This window comes from Pelophylax lessonae, assembly GCF_965119305.1.
Source record: "Pelophylax lessonae genome assembly, chromosome: 9".
Taxonomy (NCBI): Eukaryota; Metazoa; Chordata; class Amphibia; order Anura; family Ranidae; genus Pelophylax; species Pelophylax lessonae.
In genome coordinates this window covers 251,202,744-251,219,382 of record NC_138776.1, presented here as the reverse complement: position 1 = coordinate 251,219,382, position 16,639 = coordinate 251,202,744, and the positions used below count along the sequence as shown (strand labels likewise).

The 16,639-nt window shown below is 40.6% G+C and overlaps 1 protein-coding gene across 1 annotated transcript in view; it reads right to left on the bottom strand.

The window, feature by feature from the left end:
• Positions 1 to 5,359: 5,359 nt before the first annotated feature.
• Positions 5,360 to 16,639, bottom strand: part of LOC309562793 (uncharacterized protein) — a 152,518-nt gene continuing 141,238 nt past the window's right edge. Inside the window, exons 6-11 of the mRNA XM_082267098.1 lie at positions 15,668 to 15,766; positions 11,539 to 11,610; positions 9,336 to 9,407; positions 7,897 to 7,941; positions 6,533 to 6,616; positions 5,360 to 5,799 (exon numbers count right to left, since the gene is read on the bottom strand). Coding sequence (XP_082123224.1) covers positions 5,420 to 5,799; positions 6,533 to 6,616; positions 7,897 to 7,941; positions 9,336 to 9,407; positions 11,539 to 11,610; positions 15,668 to 15,766 — 752 coding nt within the window. The 3' untranslated portion in view covers positions 5,360 to 5,419. The remainder of the gene's footprint in view (positions 5,800 to 6,532; positions 6,617 to 7,896; positions 7,942 to 9,335; positions 9,408 to 11,538; positions 11,611 to 15,667; positions 15,767 to 16,639) is intronic.

Genomic DNA, 16,639 nt, shown 5'->3' with positions numbered 1-16,639 from the left:
ACCTCCATATCCCTTTTATGGCCAATTACCTGCATATACTGTAAGCCTTCAAAATGGGCACTTTAGATTTTTCCCGTTCGCCACCTATAGACTTAAATGTGGTTCGTTGTTTGGGTCAGAACTTTTCCCCTGTTCGGGAGTTCTGGGTTGTTCACCCCATCTCCAGTCACTAGCTAAACTGATTGTTCCTCTTTTCAGTTATTCTTGAAGTGCTGAGATGCTGTTGCTGAGTGACTGTTGCCTGTTCCAAGAAGCTTGCAGAAAAGATGATCATGATGCCACTGTAATCAACGCCTACGCCTTCTGTGCCACATATGGATAAGACTTTGCAGCCACAGAAGAAGAGACAGAATCTTTTGATTTTTTTGGGGACTATTTGTGTGATAAGTGTCGGGTGCATAGGGTGTATGAAGGGCATGATGAGTGATCTGGATTGTAATCGCTATGAGGCTTAGGTAAATCCTCAAGAAGGGGAAAAATTTAGTAGAATGTTCATATTAACTGATATTTTATCAGGCACTGCAATATACTGGTACGTTGCGGTGCATATGCGCACTGGCACATTCCCTGGCGGCCACAATTCCTGATGCATTTATTACTGCACCCAGGTTTCACATCATCTAACCGGGCAGGGATCCAGTGCCACTGCAAAAATACTTTGTATGCGGATTCAAGGGTTGCCATATTAGAAGAACATTTTGCTTTGTTAACCAGGCCTTACTCTAGTGCTCCAGATTGACCAGGTGGTTAGGTCACATTTCCACTGTTTCATGTATGAGAGGGGTGCTGAGCGTGCTTGATTATTTAGGGAAACATATAGGGCCGAGATGAGGCCTGGGGACCCTGGTGAGTGTTGACAAGTTTGTTCAAAGCTCGTTTTCCAAAAGGCTAAGTCAAGGTACAGTGAAGAGACATTGAAGACAGTGAAGGCGTTTCCTGGATGGAAGCCTGTGCTGGGAAGACACGGGTTGTCAAGAAGTGCTTTATTCAAATAAAACCATGGAAGATCTCCCAAGCAAAAGTATGAGGTTGTTCCATTCTAACTGAATTTTTTTTAATCTAACTGAAATATGCCTATGAAACACTATCCCCATGCAGATGTCAGAGTTCCTCACTGCTGCAAGGCCAGTCATAGCATTTCCTTCTTGCATCCAGGCACAGAAAACAGACTTTAAACAGGTTTTTCTTGTTTTATTTGGAGACGATAACTTGGATGGGGTAGGGAATTATGGGATGTCCAACTTGACAATAACAACAGAACCAGGGACAACTTCCTCCCTATTTACAGCTTTCACTTGATCCTTCTGCACAATATCTTAATCCTTTGTACATCTCCGCTTGGTTCACTCCATTAGGAACTAACAGTCTTTTTGTTAGCTTAGCAACAGCCACTTACAGGCTAAGAACTCTCAGTCCCTATTGGAAAAGTAGCACATGTGGAGTGAACTGCTTCCTGCAACACCTTCTGCTTCTCTGTAGACACTGATCCCAGCTCTACTCTTCGCAGTGATGCTAACCCACCTGGCTGCCGATTCACCACCTTCCTGCTTCTTCTTCCCAGTCCTACTGACTGATACACTGGAGAGGTCCCAGGGCAAGGCTGAATACTTAAAGAGGTAGTAAGACCCCCTGTAAGATTTACCTATAATAAGGCTTACCTATAGGTACTGTAACTATCTCCTAACTGTTTAGGAGATATTTACTGTATACTGCGCCGATGACGTCATCATTTCTTCAGAGGCCTGTGCCGTGACTGGCGACTCCCATGTGGGAGTGACGTCAAGCGTCTCTGGCCAGTAGCACACCCAGAGTCCGCAGACCCAGAAGAAAGACCAGCAAAGATTTATGCGGCCTCCAGTGGGTACGACGAGGGCTTAGTTTGAAGGTAAGTGTCACATAATGTGCTAGTATGCAATGCATACTAGCATATTATGCCTTTACTTCTCAGGTAAGGGGAAAAAAATGTCAGACTTAACTTCCTTTTTAAGCACACCGCTGTCTTCAAGAAATTTAGAGTTAAAATGATAAAAATCTCTGAAATATATATAAATGTCATAATGTAATGATGTTAGTTTTGAAGGGTACTTCAAGATGTCTCTTTCAAGGACAGAGAAGCCATTTTGCTATGTAGGTATATTTATTTTTGAACCTTATGTCAGTATGTTGGGTGGGGTTATGTATCTTACTATAGATTCAAACCATATATGCAAGAGTGGGTGTTACTTTTATATTTAGAATTACTACCTTTTTGGGACACACTTTTTACTGACATCGTCTTTACATATAGTATAAAGGACAACTATATCTACAGATCAAGCAGAGATGAGAAAATAACATCTTACACTCTGAAGACACGTAACTCTCTCTCTCCTTTTGATGTGTGAAACCTTTCTATTTTGTTCTGTTTTATATGTTTTGCTTTACTTTAAGAAAATAAACAACTTTCCTGAAGTATCGTGACAGCTGAGAAGTCTATTTCGAACAGCCTGCTGCTTGTGGCAGTTTCTCCCCTTGTCTATCCCTGCACTGTACTAATATACTCACTCTGTCTCTCCAACTTGTCCTGTGGTTGGATTATTCCAGGCCAGCCACCTGAGCCCCAGGCCAAGGTAGAGCCCCTCCCCAGCAGGGATCCCTCAAGGGCCAGACGCCCTCAGCACTTCATCTCCATCTTCCACCTGACTCTACTGCTGGCATGAATCATTTCTATTTAAGGGCTCCTTAGTTCCCTGCCAGGCTCACTTCCTAAGGATTGGCTAAGGGCCCCTAAATATGCAAGACAACCCTCCTGGTTTCCACCCACTAATCTCTAGAATTTTCTCCAATATTCTAGAACCAGGGGGGGGGGTGGCGACCAGAGAGCTGTCTGGATTAGTCATCCATCCCTCAGCTTTGTAGTGTGGGTTTATGGTTTGTACACAAACGTGTGTGTTTGAATAGAATATTTTTTTAGAATCTTAATGTTAGTTTTAGCTGTATTGCTTCTGCTGCTTCCAATGCTTAATTAACCACTTAGGGACAGGAAGACCAGAAGGTTTTACCCCCTTAATGACCAGGCCATTTTTTGCGATACGGCACTGCGTTACTGACAATTGTGCAGTCATGCAATGTTGTACCCAAATAAAATTGATGTTCTTTTTTTCCCACCAATAGAGATTTCGTTTTTATTTTTTTGCACTATAAACGTTTTTCGGGACAGAGCTGACCTTGGGGTGGAAATCAATCACCGGACTCAGTGAGCAGCTGGGGGATCACGTGATTGCAATCTGATCACATGATTATAATGTATACCCAACTATACCATGAGTTCCATTCATAATAGTGATAACAGGTGTGCATTCTGTAGTGATGCTGTGATTGGTCCATAGCTATCACATGGTGCATGGGCCAATCACAGCACACTGAACCATGTGATTAACTGTAGCCAATCACAGCATGCCAAAAGTAAGGAATTTATTAGGAATGGAAATCCATTCATGACAGTTCAAAAGATTGCTGTTACAGTGTTCCTCACTGTAACAGCAAGCACAGAGTAAAAAAATCACCCTGAAGCGCAATACAGTGTGGCTATGTTGACACTAAACTACTCTGATAAAAATATTTTTAAAAAAAAGTAAAAAATGAAAAAAAAAAAGTTAAAAAAGCAAATGAAAATGTTAGAAAAAGAAAAAAAAATAGTAAGAAAAAAAAGAATGTTAAAAACAGAGAAAAAAATAGTAAAAAAATAATAAAAAAATAATTAAAAATTGAAAAGAAATATATTCATTATTTTTCTTTTTTACATACTGTCACCAGTGGGTATCCATGATCACTGCCACACCAGTCATGTGATGATGCTGTACTGCTCTGGTGACAGTATGAAAAAAACTATTGTGAAAAAAGAAACACATTTTATTAATTTCTTTATTTTCCAAAATATTGTGACAAAAATTTAAAAATGTAAAAAACTTGCCATGCCTCTTACTAAATACCTCGGACAGTCTATTTTCCAAAAAGGAGTCACTTGGGGGTTATTTGTACTGTCCTGGCATTTTAGGGCCTCAAGAAATTAGATAGGCTGTCAGTACATCAATTGGACTGATTTTGTCTTATATCAGATTCACAGTATAGCATTCTACCACAAAATTTAGAATATCTTATGTCTTATATGTGGATCATAGTCTTCAACAGATGCCTTTCCATACCTCATTAAAGATGAATCCACAGAGGGACCTTTGTGTCACTGCCTAACTGTGTGCTGGGGGAAAGGTCCTGTACGTGCACAGCCATGTGGTAGGAGAGCCCCTATATTCTTTAACCCATTCCTGCCCAGCATAGATTGGTCTCCTTAGACTCACTAAAGTGCTATGAGGCAACCCCATGAGACCTCTGGCCTGGCCTAACCAGAACAAGTTTTGTTTCCAGAAGACTTTCCCAAAATGAGCTTAGGAGAAGGAGTCCACACACTGACATTTTACTCTTTATTGTAATCCAGTTGATTCACAGTTGATTTACATTACATTATTTTAGTCATCCCAATGGTGACAGCACATTCCCTAAGTTGGAAGCAGATAGAGAACAGCAGACATGAGAGCCAGTTACCTTTAGGGGTTAGGTGCTACATTCTAAGCCAAAGGGATATATGTAGTCTCATGAGTCCTGTACCTCTCTTTCCTTGCTTCCCCCCTAGGTGAAGGCTCCCAGAAGCTACAGCCTCAAAGATTTCCATGCCTTGGTCATACCATGACTAACCAAGCACAAGTGATCACCTGCCAAAGTATTTCTATAGAGTCTTTTTACCTAAGACACCCCGCAATTGCAGGGGCAGGGCTTGCATGTCATAACCATAATCTATTTTGCTCCCATCTCACTACTCTGGGGACCTCCAACAGCTACCCAGGCACTTACACTGCCCACTCTTCATTACGGGGTTCTCAATCCCAACTGTGGCAATACTTGGTTGACAATTTTAATGAATTGTGAAGAGACGTTCCCCAACCAATTTTCTTTTTCAATGCTAAGATCAGGTATGGTCCTATTTTGATAAGTTCAGCAATTATTCTTTGCGTAAAAAAATATTTGTGATTGGTTGTTTTGGGTCACTTCCACTATTTATTATTTCTATTTGCATGACTGCTAAGCATTTCTGATACTGGTACATGTTTTAGAAGAAGCAATAAAACTAGAAATAAGATTGAACTACACTGTAAATAAGGTGTCATTTTTATTACAGTTACATGCATTTAAAGTTTTTTAGGAAAATAACTGCACACACTTACTTTATACTCAAATGTATAAATGCTTGTTAATTGGAATCACCCAAGAAAATAAATAGATTGTAGCCTCTAAAAGTTCAGGTTTTGAAAAATGATCGATCAAAGGTGCGTTTGAAAAATACAACAGGTGCATGGATTCAAAGAATCAGCTTATTTGCATTGATTTAAAACTCACAAACAAAAAGCCGTTTTTGTGCACAATTTTCATCATTCCACTTTCCAGTTTCACGCATTTCCACGCAGTGCTCTTTGCCACCAACATTGTTGGGTTCACCTGGGCCCCAGTTGGTGTAGATGATGGTTTCTCCAGATGGATATCTAAAATCACCCTCTTTCTGAAAGTCGTTCATACCCATGAATGTGTGCTTATCAACCTGCTTGCGGATTGAGAAGATGGCTTGGTTTTCTTCGGGGGTCCGGGGTGAGGCCAGCTGACCTCCAACACTGGCACAGTTAGTTTTGGCTTCGAAATACGTGGCTTCAACACCGTTTATAATATAGATTTTGTCACCACTTCTAGCGACTCCTTTTGTAAAAGATAAAGCTGTAACAGTGGGAAGAAGAGGAAAAGAAAATATTTTCATTATGAGACTTGATGGTACACATAGTAGAAAGTAACATCTGCCACTCTTTATTAGGTTAAAGGGGTCCTATAGGTGGACAACTATGGCAACCATTGATGACCTCCATCTAAAAATTATCATTTAGAGGGCTCAACTTTTTAAAATCTAGAGATCTAAACTGAAGGCTTAGCAGAAACTCTTGTGCAATTAAAGCTGAACTCAAGGACACCTAAAAATCCTCCCTTGAAGTAAGGCTGTGCCTGCACTGCAATTAAATATTTTTAGATTTCCTGGAGTTGGGCTTTTAGCTTGCCACACCAATTTTGAGCATTATTATTTGAGTATTATTGAGTATTATTTGAGTATTATTGGGTTAACAGACTACTATATACTATGAGTATTATATATACATTATATACAGACTACTATTATATATACATTATATACAGACTACTATATAGTATGAGTATATATACTATATACTATGAGTATTATTTGAGTATTATTGGGTTAACAGACTACTCTTGACCAAGCCATGAGTTGAAGACTGTTTCTGCAGCATAGGTTGGACTTCCAGTCCTTTTAGCCTTCCTCCCCCCAATGAAGAGTTGACGTCAACTGTCTCATCTGCCTACCTACCCATTGACCCCAAACACGAGATATACATTACCCTGGATAAAATCAGCCACATACAGTATAAAGCATCGAGCTAACCTTTTCCCTGCTTCTCAAGGTTTGATTGCAGATCTCTCATCCGTCTATCCAAACCAGTCACTTGCAGTTTAAGATTTTCGATTGCTAAGAAAAGATTTAGGTGAATGTATCACATGCTAAATGTTTTTTTTTTCTTTAATATGCTCAGGGCCAAAAATTAAAACATTTTTCTACTTCTCTTTGTTCAGGAGAATTTAAGAGGAAACTTTTCATTCCAGTTTTTCAGTCTATGCCTCTAATTGACTAATGACCAAAACAAAGGAGCCTTTCCACCATATTACCCAAAGCAGAAACCCCCTATAGACAGTTTCTGATTACTGAACATTTGTTTACTAACTTCAACTATTCCATTTGACTTTTGGGGTTCCCAAGATCTGAGCCCTTCTCTGTATAGACTGCATGTGTTCCTAGGGCTTTAACTATAGCAGTGGAAGTATAAAACCATAATTTCGTTTTTTTTTTTTTTATCCCTAAACATAATCATAGGTAGTTGCTTCGGTCAATTAATAGTCAAGCAAATTAAGAAGAAGGATCCTTGCAGCCAAAAGCAGTGTTTTGGATGTTCTAACAGTGAGATCTCCCTGTCATAGTTCCTAAAACTTTTTCTGTCCCACTAAGAGTTTTTGGTGTTTCTGTTCCCCTTAGTGTGTTCCAGTTTCTCCTGTTAAACACTCCATGATTTCAAATTTAAAAAAATTCAACATCGGTGTTGGGAACACCTCATAAAAGGCACAGCAGATGTGCAGACCCAGGAACTCAGAGATCTCCTAATAGAGTTCCCGAGATACAGAAGACAAGGTTTAAATGCTCTAGCATCTACGAAAACTACGACCCATATTAGAGCTACCAGCTGAGCCTGAGCTAGCAAGACCATCTGATCCTTTTTCCTTGCTCTTAAGATCTGCCATGTTTGTGAATATATGGTCCCAAGAGGGGTACTCATGATCTCCACAGCAGTAGAGAGAGAGAGGCCACAGTAACCCAGGAAGCATGATAACAACTGCTCTATTGTGCCCACAGGAAAAAAAACAGGAGACGTTGCCGTTCCAAAGTCCTACTAAGAAAAAGGAAGAGGTAGGGTTCACAACCACCATAATCCTTATGAAAGATGCAGCAAGTACCTAGCTTTCAAAGGCACACTTGGTGCCACATAGGGGAGGGGTCCAGTCTTAACAACTCCATTCACTGGAAGGCGCTACTTAGACCACTTCTTACAGGTGTGTAGACGTGCTACAACGCATCTTAAAAAGGCACTAAAAAAGCAGACCAGATACTGTAGATGTGAACCTGGCCTAACAGTTTAATATTGAATGAAATCAATGTAATATGTGATTATGTAAGGAACAAATGACATGGCCTATTACCTGGAGCTGCGCTGTCTCCTCTTTCTCCTTTTGGTCCTTGTGGTCCTGTTAGTTATAGAAGATATTTAATTGAGAGAGTTAATTAAACAAAACCCGTACAGTTAAAATTTTAAATAATCTGTGCAGAAGAATGATAAACTAAATTGTAGCCTATGAATATCTGTTGGTCGAAGATCATTATTTTAAACAAACGCATTGATGACAGTCTGTCTGTTTACTTTCTGCTAATGGATGTGTGAGGGTGTCTAGGCATTCTTGCACCTACATCCCAAAAACTGTATATCTGCAGTGTGAAATGTAGAGCACTGCTGCCTCTAACTATGTCACCAGATATGGAGTGAGATTTGGAGATGTCACCACTGTGCTACTCACTGTTCTCCTTGCTGGAGCCTGTAACATAGGAAAGCAAAGATGGCTGCCAACATACAGAGACACAGTGCAGAACATGGCCTGGCAACTCAGTAATGGGGGAAAATATCTTCTGTAGAGAGACCACAGGCCATGCTGGTGATCAGTCTTTTGTCCTCTAGCTCGCTTTTGGTCTGTTAGACATACAATTGAAAGCATTTTGCTATATCTACTCAATAGGTGCAGATCCCATTTTCTAGAGCCTATTTAACCCTGAAGAAAAGTGATTTTTCCATGACTTCTTGTCCTGACATGACGTGAGGGATGAATCTACCTATTTGGGACACAGACAGCAATAAAAACAGAGGCTGAGGCTCTCACAATGATGATAATAAGGTGTGGTGAACCTCATATGTGGGGGTAGCGTTTTCCTTAAGATTCAAAAGTCAGTAAAAGAATAGTTAGATTAATGTATCCTGTTTGCGCTAAGCAGTCATGGAAGGCAACACATTTCACAAAAGGGCAGTCCAGTTCAAGAGAATGCTGAGACATCATAAGCCTTTTAAGGACCCCTAATAAGGCCCTGTCCTAAAATTGTCCCATTGTATATGGTCTATTGTGCAGTTTAAGAAATACATAACTACAAGGCTTATGTACTAACCTTTAGTGATTTAGAGCTGAACTCCATAGAACTCGATTTCATACATTTTCTATAATTCTTACTGTAATAAAGTTACCTTCCTAAAAAGCAGTTACATTAATGTAGAAGAGAACACCAAACACGGCTATGCTAGAAGGCATTTTTTTAATTAAATAATAAACATGTTATACTTACCTCCTCTGTGCAGTTGGTTTTGCACAGAGCAGTCTGGATCCTGCAATCGGGAAAATCTACTTGCAGGGTGAGACTGACAGTGTGTACCTCACTAACCTTCCCTTCTATCCAAAGCAAAAGATTTTTTGCTGAAGTTGGGTTTTGAGTTGCAGCAGAGTTTGGTGAGATACCAATAATGGAAGCTTGGGTAGAAATGCAGACCAGAGAAAAAAAATTAATTTCTTTCATGTACACAAACAATATGTTCCTTGTTTACCTGAAGGCCCACTGTTTCCTCTTTCTCCTTTTGGGCCTGATGGTCCGGTGACCCCTTGTATACCAGGAGATCCTAAAAAGCCATGTAATACAGTGACAGACTGAATTAAGGATAGAATAACATTTAGGACAATCAGGGGCATATTATGAAATCAGTAGGCCTGTGTGCAAGATAAAAAGGGGGCCCTAGGCAAATAAAAGCATTGCGCGTAGCACGTCGTGGCGAAATGTGTCGCTCTGGCTGTAAACCAGAAGATCATCCATGTGTGCAGGGTGGGCCCCCCCCCCCCCTTCGGGGCCCATGTTCAGTGAACACCCTGCACACATGGATGATAAGCTACTGAGGCGTACAACAAGAATATTGCGACAAAGCTTACTAAAAATAGTATTTACCAAAAAAACTTAAAAGCAAACCAAAAATTCAAGGTCCCCCATAGCAAAACCTTAGTTGCACCCATCCACACCACCCACCCAACTGTAATTTAGTGAAAAGTTGACGATGTTTCAGATCTAATGATAGCCACCTTTAACACATTAGCCCTAAAATAAGCCCCCCATGAACATCAGGGGCCCAAGGGCCTAAATTGCAGACCTAGAAATAACCTCCATTTATCTTATCTATTCAAATATGAGACCTCTCAAAATGTTCGTAAAAATGATCTTATCTTATTTGATTTGTTTTGGCCTGTTACAAATGCAATCAAAAGTGTTTTATTATATTTGTTAAGCAAGGCAAAAAATGCCAAATGATCAGGTCAGAAATTCAAAGCTGTCCTCTGCACATTACCTGTGTTATTTCAATGAGAGCATTCAGCCCTCCTAGTTGTTATCTCGGGACTACAGAATGATTAATTTCTATGGTTTGAAGAATAAGAGAGTGGGGAGGCTTGAGTAGTTTAGCAAACGACAGCTGGGTACGGCTCGCTGGGGGAAGGCAAGGCTATAAGGTTTTATTCTACACAAAGACGTATGGAGATTATCTACCTTGGGATGGCTCCCTGTGTTTAATCACATACTGGATGCATATCAACTGGTGACACTACGTCACTACGTTCCCTACGTTTTTTGAATGTGTGGGAATCTCCTAACTTTTGCTGGGCTCCTTTTGAGTGTCATCACCCCCCCCCTTCTCCCCCCCTTCTCCCCTTCTTATATTTTTATACCTTCAAGTTCCTTTCCCTATATATATTTATAGGTGAAAGTAAACATAGTACTTCTCACAATTTTTGATATTTATCAGCCTACCATTTCCTCGGCGGTACAGTTGACTACACTCTCTCTGATATCTACCTGTACAAATATATACATATAGTTTAATACGACTAAATCTACTATGATCAAAATTTTGAGGACCTTCTAGATATATTGAAAATATCTTGAAACAGCTGGAGCTTGATGAAGCATTCATCGCAAAACCCGTAGTTCCAGCAATCTCACTTTTTCCATGTAGTCCCGTTTTCTGGGCTCATTGAAATATTAACATTTTTTGATCTTATGTATAATAGAAATATGTATTTGTAATACTATGTATGTATGTCTATCTGTAACTTATGTTGAATACATTTTGTTTTTAAATTAAAAAAAAAAAAGTTGACAATCTGTAAGAATTTTTTTGATTGGCACATTTAAATCCCCTTTGGTTCTATCACTACCTTATGGGGAGTTTTAGAAACCCCTCCCCTTTTTCTACATATGGCTGATACCACTCAGTCCACAAATGTGCTGTGTGTGGTCATCAACAGGTATTTTTTTCTCTACTTGCACAGCCTTTAAAGGGAATACATTTGAGGAAATGTGTATGTATTGCAGAAATGTACTGCATGTGTTTTATTTTCTTTTGCAGTGACATACACTTTAAATAAAGATGCTGGAAAAGTCCTTATTTACCATATTGCCCTTAAATATAGCTGCCAAATGGCCTATATTGCAGACCTAAAAATAGCCCTGATTAACCATATTTTCCTCTAATAAGCGCTCTCATAAACATTGATGCCCAAGGGTCTATTTCGCAAACCCAACCTCCTTACCATATAACCTCCAATAAGAGCCTTCATAAACCTAGGCACCCTGTATTGCAAACCCAGTTATACCAGTTCACATTTAGCTATGGTGCATATATTCCTCTCTGTGGTTTCATGTAAAGTCATACAAATCATTCATGTAAGCACAGAGGGTTCACTTTAGTGGGCAAAGTTCCCAGTTACCTTGTGCCCCATTAGCTCCTCTTTCGCCTTTTGCTCCAGGTGGTCCGGCAATTCCTTGTAATCCAGGAGGGCCTGATGAGTCAAGAAAGAGTAAAAGCTTTAGTTTAATCTGCTTGGTTTTTGACTTTCCTGGTTTCTGCTTCATCCCCAACAAGTTTCTCAGGACCTGTGGTGGAAATAAACTATCATCTCATAAGCCCCCAAAAGAACCCTACAGTTGAGCAAGCAGTGGAAAGGAAGAGGTCTTTACGCACTGACCCTACCCCTTCTGGTAACCACAACTCGTTTTATTAACATCAGCATGAATATGTTCCTCTCTAATTAAATTCAAAGTATTAGTCAAATATGATCCCTTCTGATAATACACATTATAAGCTATATGCCGATGGAAAATGGTTTGTCCTGGTTATAAGGAGCTGCCTAGGGGCTGACAAAATGGTTATGTGGACTTCCCTACTCCCAGTAGTCATGCGGTGTGCGGACTTGCAGGGTCGGGATAATACACTTGTGTCAGAAAACCTAACTCTCCCCAGGCCAAATCAAGAGACGAGAATCCTCCTTATAGTACGTGAGCTAGCACAGCCTTTCTCAACCAGGGTGCCCGGGCACCCTTGGGTGCCTTCAGGTTTCTTTGGGCAAAATGCCTAAAACTTGACCAAAAATTGTATACAAGCAAGCAGGTGGATCCATTCCTTTAAGTTACACAAAGCCATAGGTTTTCATTGTGCACCATTAAAACCTTCCTACCACCGCCGTCCTAACAATCAATGAGCTCATCGATTGATAAGGAGAACATTGGGGGCCATCAGCGTGATCATCAGCCTCCCCGCGATACAAAAAAAAAAAGATTGGCGGGGAGGCTGACGATCACGCTGATTTATTGTTTATGGCCCTGATTTCTCCCTCCTGTGGCCAGCACATGATGGCCCCTCTCCCTTAGACCATTGGTGGACATTTGTCTGAACCAGTTTGATAGCTGATTCCTCCCTAGAAATAAGTGGAAATCTGGACAACCAATTTGTGTTCTAACGTATGGCGGTGTGATAACACATTAATCCCTGAAGAAGCCAAATTTGTTGGCGAAACATGTTGTGATTGTTGCCCTAGAAGTTTCATCAACTTTGTACCATGTTTACTACTCTCCAGAATACCATGTTAGAGAGATTTTAACATTATTGTTCGCACATGTCTTGCTTTATTAATTGTTTTATATGAATTGAATAGAATAAAATATGTAATTTTTTATCGTTTCATTCTCCATCTATTGGCACCTTAAAAATCCCAGCTCCTATGAGAGCATTTCTTCTTGTGTTGTATTGTTGCATTATATTGCAGTGCCCGTTTGCTTGGTTGTAAATTCACTGTTAATCTTTATGAAAAAGTAGGGTGGAGCTGCTGATTGAAGCTGCTGTGTGCCTCCCTTGTCCATGTACTCATCTCTGTACCTTTCTATTAGACCCGGTGGTGGGACCATTGGATCACTGTGCTTCTTTAGAGGTGAAAATGTTTTTATTATTTCAGTGTTCAAGAAAATAAATCAGGACACAACAATAATAGAACAGTAGGTCAGCATCAATAGCTATTGCCCATAGCATGACATATATAAATCAAAAGCACGTCTAATCCAGCCTTTTTCAACCAGGGTGCCAAGGCATCCTAGGGGTGCCTTGAGGCTTCTTCAGGGGTGCCTTGGCAAAATACCCAAAAATTGATCAAAAATTGTATACAAGCCAGCGGATGGATGAAGCCTGCCTTTTAGTTACACAAAGCCCCAGGTTTCCATTATGCACCATTACGACTTTCTAGACACTGGCATCCTATCAACCAATGATGTCATCCACTGATGAGGAGGATTTTTGTCGCCTCCTTGGCATCCTTGTTTGACCCTCTTGTGCCTCTCTCCCTCAGCACTGGGGTCACATGAGCTGACTGATGGAGAGAAATTGAGGGAAAAGAGAAACATTGGAATAGAAAAAAGAAAAAAAAAATCACATCTAATGTTGGATGTCCTACGTGTGTATGTTGCTACATTATGTAAAACTATTAGAATAGTTTTTCACATTTTAGAATGGGGTGCCTCGAGACCATAATTGTAAAGGGTGCCTTGACTGAAAAAAGGTTGAGAAACACTGGTCTAAGCTGAGAGTTGTGTCGTATTAAATGGCCCAGGTTGGACAAGAACATCAATTCGATCCAAAATGCAAGTAACAGAAGAACATAATGGTGAAAACATAGAAAGCTAAAAACATAGCATGAACCATTATCTAATCCACCTGAGCGGACAACCTGAAATCAAACTGGCATGATATAAATAGATAAAATGAACAGTATTTGCACAGAAAGAAAGAAAATAAAAAAAAGGAAATGAAGAGGAGAAACCAGGAGGAAAAAAAGAAAAGAGGAAAGAGAAAGGGAGGGGGAGAGTAGAAGAGAGAAAGATTGATTGAATGAGGATCTAGGGACAGAGGACCTAGAGGAACTGATAGGTCAAGAGCGGTATCACATCAGTAATTACATGGCACAGGAGAGGGGAGAACTAGTAGGAGTGATATCAGAAATATGGTGCCGTAGAACTGCACCACGAGAGGTCTAAATTAGGACAGGGCTGAGGACGTACTTACTGGAGTTGAGAGCTTATCTGTGAGGGTGTCTGAGGAAGAAAAGTGGATCCAAACATACCATAGAACTTTGTATTTGACAAAAAGACCATTATCAAGAGCCAACATTTCACTGTGCTTTTTTATGTAATGAATGTAGATCATGGTTGGCAAGAGGGGCCGGCAGGATGCTTTACATAGCTTCCTAATATTCCACAAACAAAGTTCATGCGCCAGTCCTACATGCAATTTCCATGTTGTATCACGACCCCCAAAAAATATATAAACTGGTGAAGATTATACTCCAAGTGCACCACGGTTGCCTGATCCTTAACACAGGATGGTGTATGCAGACAGTTAAACAGAAGAGAAGGATGGCGCTCAGGTGTGCACTTGTGATGGGAAAAGTACAAATGTTGACCTCAGAGAATGGTCTTTGTAATGGGCCTCAAAAGTTTAATGAACACATACAATAAAAAATAATAAATCAATAAAAGTACTTTCAAACCGGACCCTGGAGCCTCTGGATCTCCATAGGGAGCTGTGGGAATCCCTGGTGATAATCATGGGACTCGCAATGACATCAGGTGACTCAGATGAAAAAAAGGTGCTCCCTGATAGAAGGCTGGAACTTCCGATGGTAGTGGCTCACACGGTTCTGTGTGCGGCCGCTACAATGAACCGGGGCTAATGCGTAGTTGGAAGCCGAGTCCTAAGTGCGGACCGGAAGTGGCACGTGGATAACGTCACCGGAAGTAGCCGGAAATGATGCCGCGGGGATGCACAGAGGCCAGGCGGGGCGGATGAAGTATCGCAAGTGCTTCTAAAGAGCTTCTGGTTGCCACAACTACATGTTTCGCTATGTATAGCTTTATCAAGTCCAGAGGCTCCAGGGTCCGGTTTGAAAGTACTTTTATTGATTTATTATTTTTTATTGTATGTGTTCATTAAACTTTTGAGGCCCATTACAAAGACCATTCTCTGAGGTCAACATTTGTACTTTTCGCATCACAAGTGCACACCTGAGCACCATCCTTCTCTTCTGTTTAACTACATAGCTTCCTAAAAACATCAAAGCATCCTGCCTCAGTTCTCCTCTCAAGAGCCCTCAGCCCTGATGCAAACAGTTAGCTGGTCCTTAGTTGTGCAAATATCAAAAAGATTTGATGGATGAATGTCAGTCTGAAGGAGTGGATGTTTCTAGGCAGACTGCATTTGTATGCAGACTGCACTAATTATTGTACTCATGTGATGCTGAGCCACCATGCTTGAAATAACTGAAATCCAAGGGTTGAAAGCGGTTTCTCCTGTCTTCAGCCAATAAAGACTTCTATACCCATTGTACCATGGAGCCAATTTTTGAATTGGCAGGAAATCTATGAGCCACCATACTTGACATAACTGAAATCCAAGGATTGAAAGCGGTTTCTCCTGTCTTCAGCCAATAAAGACTTCTATAGCCATTGTACCATGGAGCCAATTTTTGAATTGGCAGGAAATCTATGTCTCTTCTGCTACAGTTCATTAATTACCTGAAGCTCCTTTGTCTCCTCTTTCTCCCTTTGGTCCTGCTGGCCCCTGCTCTCCTCTTGGTCCAGTTTGTCCAGTTTTTCCCGGTGGTCCAGGCAGACCTAGTTATGAAATACATAGAAAGAGCTAAAGTGGACCTCCTATCAAACATCATTTTTCAAGTTAAGCAGGAGCGTAACTACAGATCATGGGTCCCCATTGCATTATTTTGATGAGGCCCCCCTCAGCGATCTAATACACAAAAACGAATTTTAATTAACACAAGCTCAATCCATTTTTTTTTTTTTGTACAAAATAAAAGATGAGGTAGTGTTGACTAAATAGATACTACACCTGTTGAGCTTTAGTCCCGGTTCACACTACCGCGACTTGTCAGGCGACTTGGAACCGTTCTAATAGGAGCAACTCAAGTCGCTCCGACTTAGAAAATAGTTCCTGCACTACTTTTGACAGAAGTCTGAGCGACTTGCATTGACTTCCATTATGTGAAGTCCGTGCAAGTCACGCCGAAGTCGCGGTGCACGGCGACTTCACTAGTCGCCCCCGAAGTCGTGTCGCCATAGTGTGAACCTGCACGCCTGAAAAAGGGCAAAAAATGACCAAACTAAAATTTATCAATACGTAACTCTTTAAATGCCTTTACAGCTCAGCAGTTTGGTTAACCATAAATGAGGGACCTTGTGCATTCTATGTCCCCAAAAGACTATAAATGGCAACTCTATAGAAGCCCAAATCAATTTTTAGACAAAAGCCCAAAGCCTGCTGAGCAAAACTGAACCACTTCAGACTTTCAATGTACTAGACATGCCCAAAGATCCAAAGAGGCTAAACTATCATTTTTTTTAAAAACTAAAAACAGCTAAGGATTTTTTACTAACTTAGGAAGACTGTGTTAGGCATATAATTTTAGTGCTGGCTGAGATGACCAGAAGCCCTGAGAGCAATAAAACTACATTACTAAGACAAGTAGTCAC